Here is a 15,680-nt window from a genome sequence, read left to right as displayed (position 1 = left end):
AAGTCCGTTATGAAAAAATTACAAGGTTCACTGAGTTGACATTAAAAGAGGCCTACCTGAACAACGGAGATGTTTGCATGCCATGCTTATGAAAACAAAAAGTATCAGTTCTTCCCAACATCCACTGGTGAATTTAACTAAAATGCCCTTTAAAGATTGAAACACTTTAAATTAGCATACAAAGGTTTAGGTATTGTGGCATTTTAAAAGAAAGTGTTTACTTAGTAGAGTCCTCTGTCCTCTCCCTCTCCCACCTCCCTGCCCCTCATTCCTCCCTTGTGAATCCCCCAAGTCTCCTTTCTGTTTTCATGCCACGCTGGTTGTTGGCCCTTGCCCAGCACCTCTCTTTACCATCTCCCGGCCTTTTCTCTAATGTTTTAGTCATTACATGTTTATACCCACTTAGATATGTACACATGTATACGACATGCTAGGATTCACGGACAAGAAGGAATGAGGAACATTGTCTTTTGCAACTTGGATCATCTTCCTTGATATATGCACAATGTATATTATACGGATTTATTTTACAAGGTTTATCTCTTGTATCTCTCTCAGCTTCTCAGATTCTTCTCTTCTAGCATTTTCTGTCTTTCCCTTCATTTGGGGAGAATTCAGTCATTATCTCCTTGGCTACGTTTCTATTTTACCTTCTGCCTTCCAAATTTCACAATCCTGAAGATAACAACCTGAGATCTTTTGCTAGTATTATATAGGATGCTTGAAAATATTTGAATTGTATTTTGATTTACCTATTGCTTTTAAGTAGATCCCCTTTTATACTCTTAAAGATGATATTATGGGCACTATATTTAGTAATTTTCTTGTTCCAGCTTCTAATTTATTTTTTTCCTCTGTTCTTTGAGCCAGTCCTCTGTGGCATGTTCAATTTTCTAAGTATACATTGCAATTCTAATATTTTGATTTGGTTATTCCTATCTCATTAAACCTTTTTATTTTTCGTTTTTAGTCATACTCAAATTTTTCTCACAACACTTGTTGATTTCTGCTTAAAGACTTTTGGCAGTTAACTTGAGAATTTCTGTTATTTTATTGTTGAGATGTGTGAGGGAGGGGCAGTGGCCGCACAAAAAAAAATGGGCTGGAGAGATCGCTCAGCCATTAAAGGCTAGGCTCCCAACCAAAAATATAAGATATATGTGAATGTTTTTTTCTTACTCATTTTGAAATCTTTTTTGGTTTGGGTATGATGGGTAATTTTAAATCAAACACTGTATTTGTATAAGTTACAACTGTAAGTTGTAGCTTCTAGAACTTATTGAAAGTTTCATTTTGGTTGTTTTTATTTGTTATTCTTCTTTGGTCTGTTAATCTATAGGTTAATTCATATATTTCACAATATTAAATAGTTCGTTGGATGGAGCTGACTACTATTTTATTTGGGCTCTAATATTCATGTGTGAGCTTGTATCCCACATTGTTATTCTGGTTGCAAGCTTGTGTGTGCCTCATGATGATACTGGAATTTCTGTGTGTGTTTTTTTTCCTCTTTCTTTCATTGGTTGGTATCAAGGTTTGCTTCCTTTCCAGTATTGAAAATGTTCTAGCCTTGTATGTTTTGTCTGTGACAAATACCTTGGAGAAAACAGTGTAAAGTGTAGATACTTATCCTATCTCGTGGTCCCAGGAGTTTCCATCCAGTGACAGTGGGTAGCATTTGGTATTGCATACTAGAGAGAGCACATGGCACGTGGCCAAGTTCACCACCTGGCATTTAGGAAGGGGGGAGAGAGAGAGAGAGAGAGAGAGAGAGAGAGAGAGAGAGAGAGAGAGAGAGAGAGGAGAGAGACAAAGAGACAGAGAGGAGAGGAGCTAGAGACAAGGTGCATCTTTCAAGGTCACACTGAGTGACCTTTTACTTCCAGCTAGTTTCCGCCTACTGTCTACTCTTCCCAGCAGCCCATTATAAACTCATCAATAGATTGATCCACTTGTGAGGTAGAGGCCTCAGGATCCAATCCTCTCTCAGGGACTCCATCCACCAGTTGGGGGCCAAACCTTCAATACATGTTGTTTTGTTTTATTTTGTTTCGTTTTTAGGGACTGCTTATATTCAAACCAAAACAAATCTCATGAAATATGTGATGTGGTCCCTAGTTACCAAAGTTTCAAATTACTTACTTCTGTGATGATCTGTAACAGTTTTTGCCATCTGGTGTTAGTGTTTTCCTCACGGGGAGGCTTACTTTTCGGCTTATTTCATTTTTACAAGGCCACAAAGATTTCCTAATTTTTCTGGAATTGATTTTGATAAAGAATGCATTATCATAATTTCCCAGTTTCATCTGATTGCTCAAATGTATCCTGTGTTTCTCTGCCATCTTTTGACTCTTGAGACAGCATCTATAGCTATGTTCTTTTATGTCATTTCTGTTCTCTGTCTCCCCCCCCCCCCCAGGGACCTCTTCCGGAGCAGCACTAACATTTTAAAAGCTTTGCACAGCACCAACTTTTAATTTGTTCAGTGTCTCCATTACATGCTCATCTTTATTTTAGAAGCTCCTTATTATTTGCTCTGCTCAGCGTTCTGTAATTATTATCTCAGTAACTGTTTTCATCTTTTCTTTTTAATATAAAAAGAACTTAAGAATACTTAAGAACTCTGTCTTACATATATTGCTGAACGCATAAACCAGAAGATTTTCGAAGTACATTTTCATGACCAGTTTGTACTAAATGCCTTACGTTTCCCATATGCTTTCCTTTGAGTCATGAGTTTCTTAGAAGGATGCTCCTTAATTTCCAGATGCACAAGTATTTTCCAGTTACCTCCAGAAATACATGTTTACCGCTTTCGAAATGATTACTGAATCACAGGAAATGGCAGAGAAAACACAGAGAAGTTCTAAGTCTTCACAAATTTTCTACAACAGCACATCTCACATAACTATAGTTACAGTCACACAACATGGAAATGGAAAATTAGGGGCTCAGGAGTGAAGAGTATGCATTACTCTATCAGAGGACATCAGGTAGCATACAAGCACCGGTAACTCTGTCTCCAGGGGGATCTAACGTCTCTGGCCTTCAAGGGCATGTGTACTTAACATGCACATTTCCACACACATCCACACACTTAGATATGACTTAAAATAATAATGGTGAACTTCTTAAAATGGCCGATTTGACATTGCTGTAATACACGTGCAGATCTATGTAGTTTTAACTCATTTATAATCAATACATCATCCAAGCAGAGAAGTGATGCACTACCAAGAAAATGTCTCCAGCGCTACACTACCCAGACACACTCTGACCCCCCCTACCAACATCAACTACCGTAGCAAGTATTATTTCTTGTCTCTCCACTTAATTTCTCCAATGCTTCTCAATTTATTTGTGCTGTTGCCACTGTGACATTATAGTTCTTTGTACTGCTCAAAATTGTTTGATGATCCTGCATGTGATTATTTCGGAGATGTTTTGTGTATGTTTTAAAAGACACCGTGTTCTGCAGTTACCCTAATAATTTTTGCCTCTGTTGACTTAGCAGCTTCTTAAGGGGTTTGATGATTTGAATGAGAATGTTCCTCATAGACTCTGGCATTTGAATACTTGGTCTTGGTCCCCTGTTGGTGGTGCTTTTGGGGAGGCTTTGGAGGAAAAACATCACCAGGCTTGGACTTAGAGGTTTCCAAGCCTGGAACCATTCTCAGATCATTCTCTCTGCCTCCTGTTTGTGGATGAAAACATCAGCCCCAGCATCCTGCTTCAGACTACTGCCAACTGCACACTTGCCCACCATGAGGAAGCCTTGTCCTTCTGCACCCATGAACCAAAATAAACTTTTCCTTCCATAAGCTACCCTGGCTGTGGGGTCATGTTCTAGTTTGTTTTAGTTATGCTAACCATCTGTGAGGCTGTGAAGTATAGACGAGCGCATTCAGAACCATTGTATTTATTTGTGATTTACATCTGCTATTATCAAGCAGATCAATTACTATTAATTCTTTTTAATAAAAAAATCAGCTTAGTCAGGGCTGGAGAGATGGTTCAGTGATTCATAACACTGTCTGCCTTTGCAGAGAACCCAAGTCCAGTTCCCAGCACCCATATGGAAGCTCACAGCAGGCTGTACCTTCAGTTCCTGAAGATCCAGTACCCTCTACTGGCCTTTGTAGGTAACAGACACACGCTTGGTGCATAGACATATAGGTAAAACACAAATACCCATAAAATAAAGATAAATAAGTCTGTTTTCTCTATAAAGTCCACCAAGTTTTATTTTCTTTAGCATTTATTTCTTCTTTTTTGTTGTGAAAGTTTTATTTTTATTTAATTTTTTGATTTCATATTTGAATAGTGTATTAACACAATCCCTCCTGCCACTTCTGTATCTCCCTACTCCCTCTTTTTTTTCAATTATTAATGTTACATATGTGTTTAACATATAAACACAAGCTGCCAGGTCTGTTTAGTGTTGCTTGTATGTACATGTTTGTAGGTACCCACATTTTAATCTAATTTTTGCTCTTTCTTTTTAACCCCCACCCCCACACACAAGCAAACACACACATGGTTTCTAATGGCTTGCTTCCTGTAGTTCATCTTACACAGTTCTTGCTGAGAAGTGAGTTAATTGCTTCCTGTTGGAAGACAGTTTGGCATTTCTTTCCGCCTGTTGCTCTTAAACAATTAATTCGTGTGTATGTGGTTTGCGTTTATGTGGTGTAATTGCAGATGCCTGTGCCTACAGAGGCTGGAGGAGGATGTCATATTTCTGCTTTATCATCCTCTGCTGTATATATATATATGACATCCATACTTCCAACTGACCAATTGGGGATCTTATAATGCATCATCCATAACTAGATTGAACATCTAAAAATAGTTGAATTTTATTATGTGGGGGCCTTTTCACCTGGCATTTTCATCAAATTTTTTCACTCAATCTTTGTGCAAAGACTTATGCTTAGCATTTGCTCCTGGCTTTTGTGTCCAGATTTAAAGAAATGGCAGTAAAGGGCAAAACACATGCACATGTGCACACACACATATATACATATGCACATATACACATATGTACACATGCAAGCACACATATACACATATGTACACACACACATATGTTCTATTTTATGGGTAGGATGTTTTGCCAGCATGTCTATCTGTTCACCACTGTGTAGTTGGTGCTGGCAGAGGTCTGAGGAGGAGAATATTGGATCCCCTGGAACTGGAGTTTCAGACAGTTGTGAGCTGCCATGTGGCTGCTGGAAATCTAACCTTCGCTCCCTGGAAAAGCAGCCAGCGCTCTTAATTGCTGAACCATCTTTCCAGTGCTCCAACCTCTTTATTCTTTTGAGACAGGGTCTCTCACTGAATCTGGAGCTAGACTGGTGGCTATCAAGCCCCCAGCAATCCTTCTGTCTCCATCCCTCGCCCAAATGCTGGGACTAGAGGTGTACACATGACTATGTGTGACATTTTACTTTCTTGCTAAGATGCACACTCAGGTCCTCATGCTTGCCCAGAAAGTATTCTTACTCACTGAGCCATCTCCCTTGCTCTTGCCTATTGCTTTAAAAAACTACATGGCTGAATTTTTGTTTGGGAGTTTTTACTTTCCCTCAGAAATGTTCATTATGCTTTAATTTCTGGTACTTTTACTTAGGTTGGCTGAGTTTAATGAGGTTATCATTTAATGTCTCTCAGACACTGCCATGTGAAGATTGGATAGATATGTAGATAAGATAGATGATAGATATATGATAGATGAGAGATAGGTGATAGATGATAGAAGACAGACAGACAGACAGATGACACAGGTCTTTTCGCTCTGGAAATTTGTTACATACGTATTTTGTTATATACATATGTTATATATATACATATGTACATGTAACATATATACATATGTTATATACATATACATATATACATATATACATATGTATATAACAAATTATGTTATATACAAATAACATAATTTGTTATATACATATGCTTGTCAGTGTCTCGAATGTTGTTTTAAGCTCTCATTAGCATCTTCCACATCTTCGTGTTACTATCTGGGTATTTTTTAAAGCTATGCCCCAGCTCTCTTCCCCTCCCTTCAGTGCTGTCTAAACACCCTGTTCAGTCTGTTTACTTCTGACTATTAATTTATTCAGTTCTTTTTTTGAGCCTGCTGAGAAATTTTTGGTTTCTCCTCTGAATTTCCAGTCACTTCCTTGATGTCTTTAAAACAGAAAGCCTGTTGATTTTGCAGTGTGCGCTGTGCCCACTGTGCAGTTTACAGCGTGTGCAGGTCTGGCTTTTATGTGTGTGGTTCTTGTGGCTTTCTCTGATCATGCCATGCTCTGAGGAGTTTTATTTCCATTGAACTCTTTTCCCTGACGGCTCCTATGCCCCATCACTTTCTCTGTGGGTGTTTTGTAGGCACAGCCAGTGCTGATGCTTTCACAGAAGATTCAAGTTTGCTTCTGTGGGGTAGTTGGGGCATCATTAGCCTGGAGCGGAATTAACCATGTTTTTGTCTGGAGGGTTGTGGGCCATCCATGTGGCATGAATTAGGGCTAAAGCTCCTGCAAGTGCTCACTGGTTGTTGTCAATTCTTGGGGGATTCCCCTCTTCCCCTTGGGGCTATGTCCAGACTATAATTTCCTTTCATTACCTCAGGGATGGCATGGATCCACTCTAGTTCATATTTAAAATAAGGAGATAATCTTTTGAATCATCCTCTTGATGAGGAGAGTTTTTCCTGTTAGGCTCTAGTCTTAGGAAGGAGCTGAGATTTCTCTTGCCCATTAGGTTACCAACAGCAAAGTCCAAATTCAGCCACTCATTGAATGAGCTCAGAGCCACCACAGACTCTGGGTGCTACTAATTTTACAAGAAGCTGTTCCTCAGCCTTTATCACAGCCATGAGCTGCCGGCTATGCCCGATGGTGATGCCTTTCCATCCCATTTAAAACAGTGACTTGGCTTTAGCTGAAGGAACACAGTCAGTGGTCACCACAGCAGGGAGCACATGATCCTCCCCTGTCCTTCAATGTCCTACCTCCCAGGGTTTTGTTTTACGTGTGGTGATGGACACCCTTCTACAAACATCTACATGCGTTTTATACAATTATTTCCTACCATAAAATTTGAGAATTTGGGAAGCAGTTAGTATTCCTTGGAGACTGGATACTAGGGTTTTGATGACCAACACAGATAGGATGGGATCTTGCTATTAAACACAGGCTAGTCTTAAACTCACAGGTGGTTTAAGAATGTCTGCCTCAGACTCCTGAGTTCTAGGACTATAGGCACATATCACTGTTCTGGATCACTTTGAATAGTTTTATTATTATACAGTACATATATCATATAATTAAATGAATAGTACTCTGTGGTTTCAGCATGTCTGTAGAATTTTATGACCATCACTGCTAACTTTAAAGCCACTTACCACTTCAAAAGCAACCCCATAGGCTTTAGAAATTCCCCAAAGCCCACACCTCTGTCACACCCAGCTTCAGAGACTATGATCATACTTACTCTGTTCCTATCAGCATAATTCTGACATCTCATAAATGGAGTCACATGTATGTGGTAGTTTCCACTGACTTTGATTGCTAGGACACTTTCCAGACATCTTATTGCAGACAGTATTAGCCCTTAATTACTTCCAATTGACACATAATTATATAATGTTAATATATATGAATATATCACAGCCACCCATAAATCATTTAATCAACACTGAACTTTTTCTATTTTTGGATACTACGAATATGTCTTCTTTAAACATTTGTGCAAAATTTTACATGGGTGTATGTTTTTAGTTCTTGAGTGTACTTAGGGGTGAAATTGAGTGATATTGTATTAAATTTTTTGACAATTATACTGTGTATAGTGGTGCATGCTTTTAGCCTTAGCACTTGAGGCAAAGGCAGGTTCAGGAGAGGGGCAGGGGCAGGGGCAGGGGCAGGGGCAGGGGCAGGAGCAGGAGCAGGAGCAGGAGCAGGAGCAGGAGCAGGAGCAGGAGCAGGAGCAGGAGCAGGGGCGTGAATTTCTATGCCAGCCTGGTCTACATAGTGAGTTCCAGGACATACAGAGCTACGCAAAGAGAACCTGTCTTGAAAAATGGCAGCAAAACATTCCTTTTTTTTTTTTTGAGAAATCTTCAGCTTGTTTTCCAAATCAGTTTCAGTGCCTTACATGTCTACCATTAGAGTGAGACTCAAAATTTTTGTTATATGTATGGTTATATATGTATGTGTTCACACATGTGGACATTCATGTGTGTGGGTGGGGACAGGCCCACCGGTTTCACAGTCATGTACAACCTAGAGGTCAGCTTAGGGTGCTCTTTATCAGGTGCCATCTACCTCACTTTTTAGGCATTAAAATATTTTAATGTACAAATGAAACAAGTAGCTAGTAGACGTGAAGAGGCTAGTGGAGCTCTCATTTATTAAAAAACTGGAATGAATTTGAAGACTTAGTCATATATTAGAACTATTTCCATTCCCAATACTGTGTCATCCCTATGATACTAATATAGATGGATGAAGGCTGAAAGCCCATACACTCTGCCTGATTTTTGCACGATAGAAATAGGTAACTTTTATCAGCAGTTTTTACTGACAGGCCCAGTGGTGGTGATACTGTGGCTCTTGGATTGAAGTTTTATACCTTCACTATCAATTGTGTCTTTATACACTTATTCATCACCTGACCCCTGTCTACACACACATACAGAAACTATGATGATAGAGTTGAAAGTAGAAAAAAAAACTTTAGATTTATATTCTCTTCCGCAACTCTTGTGACCATTCACCTTTATTCTGTGCTTCCCCATTACCCTATATCACCCTCTCTTGACCTCCTTCCTAGATAATATACTGTACCCACACTGACAGTGATTTATATGTGTGTATACATTACAGGCTAGGATCCAAGTATGAGAGAAAACACCTTGCTTTCTAAGGCAGGATCTTGAGTAGTCTAGGATGCCCGTGAAGCTGCTGCAAGGATGGCCACCTTCCCGGAAGTGGAATTATAACTGTGTACCATACTAGGCTGGGGACTGAATTTAGGTGTTAGTATTTTAAAGCAAGTACTTTTCCCACTGAGGCACCTCCCTAGTTCATTTCTTGTGTATCCTCTTTCTGCTGGCGGGAACAGTACCTTCTAACTGGTGTGAGGCAGTGTCTCATCTTGGCTTTGATTGACACAATGACTATTCTGTTTCCTTTCTGTTGCTATGACAAACTCCAGCACCAAAGACAACACAGAGCAAAAGGATTTGGCCTACATTTCCATTTGCCTGATTTTCTTCTTAGAGTTGTACTGTTCTGCCCCTTTCTTATAGACCTAGAACCATGTTGAATTACTTTGTGTGTATGGTATGAGAAAGGAGTCCAGTTACTTTATGTAGAACTGTGTCTTTCCAGTAATCATTCATTAGAATGATTCTTTTCAAGGCATCAAATACCATGGTGGTAGGCTGATCTGAGCCTGGACATTGTACTGTAACAGGACCAAGAATGGGCATTCAGAAGGGGTATGGGAAGATGGAATTAGAAGGACTTGGTGACAGTGGTCATGTTGGGGAGAAGGGGAGTGAACATTAAAGGGAAGTCTTGGTTGTGCCTGCCCCTTCCCTTTGAGACTAGCAGATAGGAAACATCTTCCTTATGACCAGGTGGCTGCCCCAGAACAAATCTGCAGGAGTCCATTATTTTGTTTGTAAGACACAATGCCCTAGAATTCCTCGCCACCATCCTGGGTTCATCCTCTCATTCCATGGCGACTAGATAGTTTTCCATTTGTAGAGTTAGCTTTTGGTCCCTAAAAGCAATATGGCCCGATCTTAATGTTGTAAAAAGTACTGTGAAGAGTTTTTTGGCCAAGGCCATTCAGTCCCATGAGGACTGGTTTGTACAGAGATGGAGGTCTAGGTAATCATGGGGTGTGTGGCCCACAGAATGGCTGCCATGGTCTCAGTCTCTGAGGAAAACAAGGGTAAGTGTGTTCCAATGACTTTGTTAGCCCCTTGACCTCAGTGACAAAGCCTCAACATGGAGAGAAGCCCCACCTTGGGAGCAAGAACAGAAGAATCCTGTTCTGTGTGCTGCAGAGGGAGGCCTCTGTGGAACTGCTCTCATGGATCCTACAGAGACTCCTTTCATGAGAAGCCGCCCCACCCAGGACATGCTTGTCCAAAAGTGGTCAGGATCTCCTGGGTGCCAAGGGAAGCAGTTTGATTTCCCATGAATCATATTCTGATATGTGATAATTTCAGAAAGAGAAGCAGCCCGGGAGGCTTTAAATATAATCATCTCTCAAAATCATCACTCAAAAGTACAAAGCTGAAAGTGATGGCAAGGGATGGTTAGCACATCTCTCAGCTTACAGAAAAGGAAACAGAGCCTGAGCAATGATACAGCGAGTTCAGAGTAATGATGACGTTAGCTTTGCTGGCCTCAGGACCCTATCTCCATTTCGTCACACATTTCTGGTGAGGAGGTCACCAAGTTTGACATCTTAAAATGAAAACAAACTTGTTTTGAGATTTATTTATTTTTATTATGTGTATGGATGTCCTGCCTGCATGTGTATCTGTGCACAGCATGCATGTATTACCCATGGAAACTAGAGGAAGGTATTGGGTTCCCTGGATCAGAAGTTACAAATGGTTGTCAGCTGCCACGTGGGTGTTGAGGAATGAACCCCAGTTCTCTGGAAGAGTAAATAGCCAGTGCTCTAAACTGCTTCACCATTTCCCCAGCTTCTTTCAAAAATTCTTGTGACTGGATATACATACTCATGTGCACATGCATGGGTACACACACACACACACACACACACACACACACACACACACACAGATTTGAAGACAAATAGGGTGTCATTCTTGAATACAGGTTGTGATATTAGCCTATGTGATATTAGCCTGGAAATTGCCTATTAGGAGAGACTGGGCAGCCAGTGAGCCCTAGGGATCTTTGTGTGTCTACATCGCCAGTGCTGAGGTTAGTTCACCATCATCCAGACATTTTCGTGGGTTCTAGATATTGAACTCAGGTTATCATCTCAACACAACAAACACTTTATCAACTGATCCACCTATGCAGATTCCTGCTTGGCAATGAAATGAACTCAGAGCACACAGGAGCACTGTTGTGTGCCTAGAAGCACGTGCATTGCCTTGTTCAGGAACTTTAGGGTTGTAAGTTTTTTCACAGTGATGTAACATTGCCACTTAAGTCTAATCTTCATCATCACTGTGCTCCAATCCCTGCCACAGTGGTATCTAAGGAGACCGTTCCCTCCACAGCAGGCTGAAGAGTTTTCACATAATTACCCGGAAGCTTACTGCCATGGACACGATTAAGTGCAACTTTTTGCAGCTTCCAGTCTGCTCAGTGTCTGACCACATTGCTGAGGGAAAAGACCAACTGTCTTGAGACATGCATTTGGGATGGCTTGGTTTGGGGAACATGGAATGGTAAGGCAGGAAGATTAAAAAAAAAAGGTCCCACTGCCCTGGAGAGCAGTCATGAGGCTCAGATGTGCTTCAGGAATTCATGGAGTCCCATGGAGGATCAAGATGGCGTCTTCTAGATCCAGCCTTTCTCAGTTAACATTGAAAATCTCAGAGAAAGATAACCTCATGGGAACAGAGAGCCACTCCCCCCTCTCATCCGGGTGAGGAGGGAATGGTTTGTTCTATTTCCTGTGATTTTCTAGCCATCTTCATTTGACAAAGGAAAGAAAGGAAAAAATAGATATCATTTCATCATTCAAACACATTTTTGTTAACTCATGAGAGCTGAGTCTTGTATTTCACATCTTGCCGATTGTGTATCCTCACAACTAGGAAGAGGGCCAAGTACATAGTAAGTTTTTAGCAAACATTAGTTGAATGAATGTTGCTATTTTGGTGCATCTATATGTAGTCCTTTTTATTGTATTTTTTACACTACATTGTGGTTAGACTGTTATAAAGTATTTTAAAACTTATAGATAATACAGGTATGGTCACACAAAAACTTTAAACATTATATTAAGATGAGTTTTGTATGCTGTGTCCTGTGTATGCCATTTCCTCATTTACTTTATTATTATTAGACATTTAGAAGTGGAAATATACAGTCTGATAACACATGATGTTTCAAGATTAAGGGTCAGTCATCCTTGGACAGGTAGACCAGTTAGCTGCTGTGCCTGGTGACCTTATAAAGGTCCCAAGGCTACATTAACATCCATTTTCTCATTAGTATGCATGAAATGGAGCTGGTACTGGAGAGTAGTCTTCACATTGGAGTTGGGACATGACCTTACCTGACTGTTGTAATCAAAAAGTATGTCTTGGATATTAGGTTGGATATTCCAATGTGCTCAAAAAAGGGTTCATATAATTTTCGAAATCAGAGCCTTAAGAATTCAACTAAATCAAACTTATTTCTGTATATAATCACAGCTTTCATAGCCTTTAAAGAATTTCCCAAATTAGCACAGTTAAAGATTGGTAATTTTATTCAGGTTAACACAGCGCCATCTGTTGCTAAATAGAAAAATGACCACTTAACAGTCTGCCCAGACTTAATCTCTGATTTTCACATTGATTTGCAAAGGAAATAAAAGGGGATTGATTTGTGGTTTCTTGTGTCAGAAAGGACAGAGCTTTATTTTTAAAGGCTGTTACTGGAATTCTGGGTCCAGATTGCTTACAAAGTCCACCAGGTTAACTCCACTACCTGGCAGAAAATTCTTTCAATATTCAAGGGAGAGAACAGCAGCCATGGATGGAGCTTAACTGTGCTGTGGAACCCGTGAGGAATTTCTGTATGCCATGATGGAGGTGGAATTGGATTCAGGAAGTCTCAGTAGCCTGCCACCAATGGCACAGCAGAGGAAAGCTTTGAAACAAATGGGGGGGGGGGGATGGGAGCAGTATCTTCACTTCTGGCCTGCTGCTGGGGACAAAGTACCGAGTGAGAGGCACCAAGTGAGTGGTAGCTAGTGTGAGGCAGGTTAGAGGGGGATTCTCTTCCCTGGCAACACACCAGATTTTGGAGATTTTGTACAACTCAGCACATGGAATTAACCAGCCCCTGCCATAGCTGCCTTCTCAGATAGGTAGTTAGGTCAGACACTATAGGGGTCTGCAGCACGGTGCAGCACTAAGTGCCCGCCCCCAAATACCTAAGCTGTCTGTAGCTACAGCTTTCAGGTCCAGTGACAAATATCCACAGGTCATTTACCTAGTCATTCAAATTCAACGGCCACAGTCATGCTAACGTTTAGAGAGTTTCCCATCTACAGGTTCCCTGAAACACATGCTCGCACAGTGCACGCATGTGCGCGCGCGTGCGTGCGCATACACACACACACACACACACACACACACACACACACACACAGTTGCAGTAGTAACTGATGAAACTATCGTTTTTTTGTAGCTAGTAAAGTTACAAAATAGAACAGACTCAGGAATAGAAGTAAGATACCCCCTCACCTCACTGTCAACTTCTGTGCCCCTCACCACCCATTTCTAATATCTCAGAGAAAGGAGAGGAAAGAGGTACAAGTTCTTCCAGAGTCTTTTCTCACATAAGGAAGAGTCATATATTCTCTTTCACCATGAAAGAGAAATGAGACCGACTATATTGTTTAACATACTCAGTATGATGAAGACTGTGTGTGTGTGTGTGTGTGTGTGTGTGTGTGTGTGTGTTTGAGAGTGTCCATGTGAGTATGTGGTGTATGTATATGATGTGTATGTGGTCTCTGTGTGTAGTGTGTGTATGTATGTAGTATGTGTATATGTTTGTATGTGTATACACCTGTATGTATGGGCAGAGATCAGAAGTCAACACTGGCTATCTTCCTCATTTACTCTACACCTTATGGAGACAGGATCTCAAGCTGCACCCAGAGCTCACTGATTCAGCAAGACCAGGTCAGTGAGCTGCAGGGGTCCACCCGCCTCTTCTTCCCCAGCATCTGTGTTACAGGCAGATCAGGCTGCACCCGTTTTTTTACGTAGTGCTGGGGATCCAAACTTAAGTCCTCATCCTTACTCAGCAAGCACTTTATAGATTGATCCATCTCCCCAGCCCTAAAAACTATTCATACAAAAACTTTTTGCTATAAAAAAACTGATGTCACTCAGCATGGTGAAGCAGAAATAAAAGAGAACTGTAAACAATTTGACTGGTACTGACTTTTAAGGTTCTAAATTAAGTGCTGACCACTAAAAATCAGCAATGCAATAAATTCACAATACTCAGAAGAATGCACGGACATTTCAGTATTTTAAAACTCTATAATATTTGTTCAACAATAATTTTTGAGTCTATGGTAGAATTCCAGGGCAGGTTAGCACCCTTGTTATCTCTAGCACAGGTCTCCAGGCTCTCTGTTCACACCACTCTCTAAGCCACATCAGCACACTGCCCTTCTCAGTAGAGATCTTTCGTATTTGCTTACTGTTAGCTTTCGTTTACTAAAATGTCAGTTCTCCACGGTCAGCTCCTTGCTCCTCTTGGTCACTGCTGAACTCTGCATGGCTAATGAAGAGCCTGACGCATGCACCCAACATTGGCTGCATTTGCTTAATATTAATGTAAATGAATGTGTATCTAGAAATGAATGGTTGTGAGTAGTCCTAAATCCAGTTCTCAAAGTGCCTGCTATTTTAGTAGAGATATGCGCAAATCAATAAATATTTCTCTGGTCCATGCCAACAGCCCATTACACTAAGCATTCTTGTCAGCTCTAACTTACTGCATAAAAAGATGGGAACTGTTTTCACAGGAATCTTCTACAACTTCCTCTAAAGAAAAGGCTGGAAAATCAGAAGCACAAAGTAGCAACTTCCTGTTTCCTAAAGCCTGCCACCAAAGGACACGCAGCAACTCCACCAGTAAGTATCTTCTCAAAATATCTTCGGGAATAGAGCTGTCTTAGTTCCTTTTCTGTTGCTGATAAAACACCATGACCAAGGCTACTTAAAGAAGGAGGGTTTTTGTTGTTGGTGGTGATGGTGGTTGGTTGATTGGTTGGTTGGCTTTTCTGACTTATGGTTCCAGAAGACTAGAAGTGATAATGGCTGGAAGAGACAATAGTCATGCTGGCAGAAGCAGGCTGCTGAAAGCTCACATCTCGAACCACAGGCAAAGAGCAGAGAGAGAACTAGAAATGGGAGATTTTAAACTTTCAAACCTGCTTCTAGTGACAAACTTCCACCCACAAGGCCACAGATCCTACACCTCTCCAAACATCACCACCAACTGGAGACCTATGGGCCTATGTGGGCCTGTGGAGGACATTCTCATTCAAACTACCCCAAGAGGTTATCTGCTCCTGAATATCAGGACTAGCAAGACTGCCAGTGCTGTGGGGGAGATTAGGAGGATGGCTCTTCCCTGGTCTTTCAAGGATAAACCAAGATGGGAACTGTTTATCTCTCAGAGAACATTCTTCGTGAGTGTGCTTCCCTGACAGCTTAGAGAGCTTAGCGTTGGCCTTAGCATTTCTCTGTGACCAGTTCTTCTGGCTGGGTGGCATGTGGAGAAAAAAAGAAAAACAGAAAGAAAGAGAGAGAGAGAGAGAGAGAGAGAGAGAGAGAGAGAGAGCTACTCTAGCTGCTGGCTGAGCAATCTTGTCTCTCTCCCTACAACCTCTCTTGCCTTATCTGTGATATGATAGGACCTGAGACT

The 15,680-nt window shown here is 40.9% G+C and overlaps 1 protein-coding gene across 8 annotated transcripts in view; it reads left to right on the top strand.

Moving 5' to 3' along the window:
• Nucleotides 1-15,680, top strand: part of Il16 (interleukin 16) — a 100,326-nt gene that overhangs the window by 40,653 nt on the left and 43,993 nt on the right. For 7 of the 8 annotated variants that reach the window (XM_017588673.3, XM_063266338.1, XM_017588675.3 and 4 more), the window contains one exon: nt 14,776-14,884. In XM_017588673.3, coding sequence (XP_017444162.1) covers nt 14,776-14,884 — 109 coding nt within the window. Of the gene's footprint in view, nt 1-4,060; nt 4,139-14,775; nt 14,885-15,680 lie in introns of those variants that run through there. The other variant, XM_017588676.3, reaches the window with a different exon arrangement.

Source organism: Rattus norvegicus, chromosome 1 (genome assembly GCF_036323735.1).
Source record: "Rattus norvegicus strain BN/NHsdMcwi chromosome 1, GRCr8, whole genome shotgun sequence".
Taxonomy (NCBI): Eukaryota; Metazoa; Chordata; class Mammalia; order Rodentia; family Muridae; genus Rattus; species Rattus norvegicus.
This window is presented reverse-complemented; position numbering and strand designations above follow the sequence as displayed.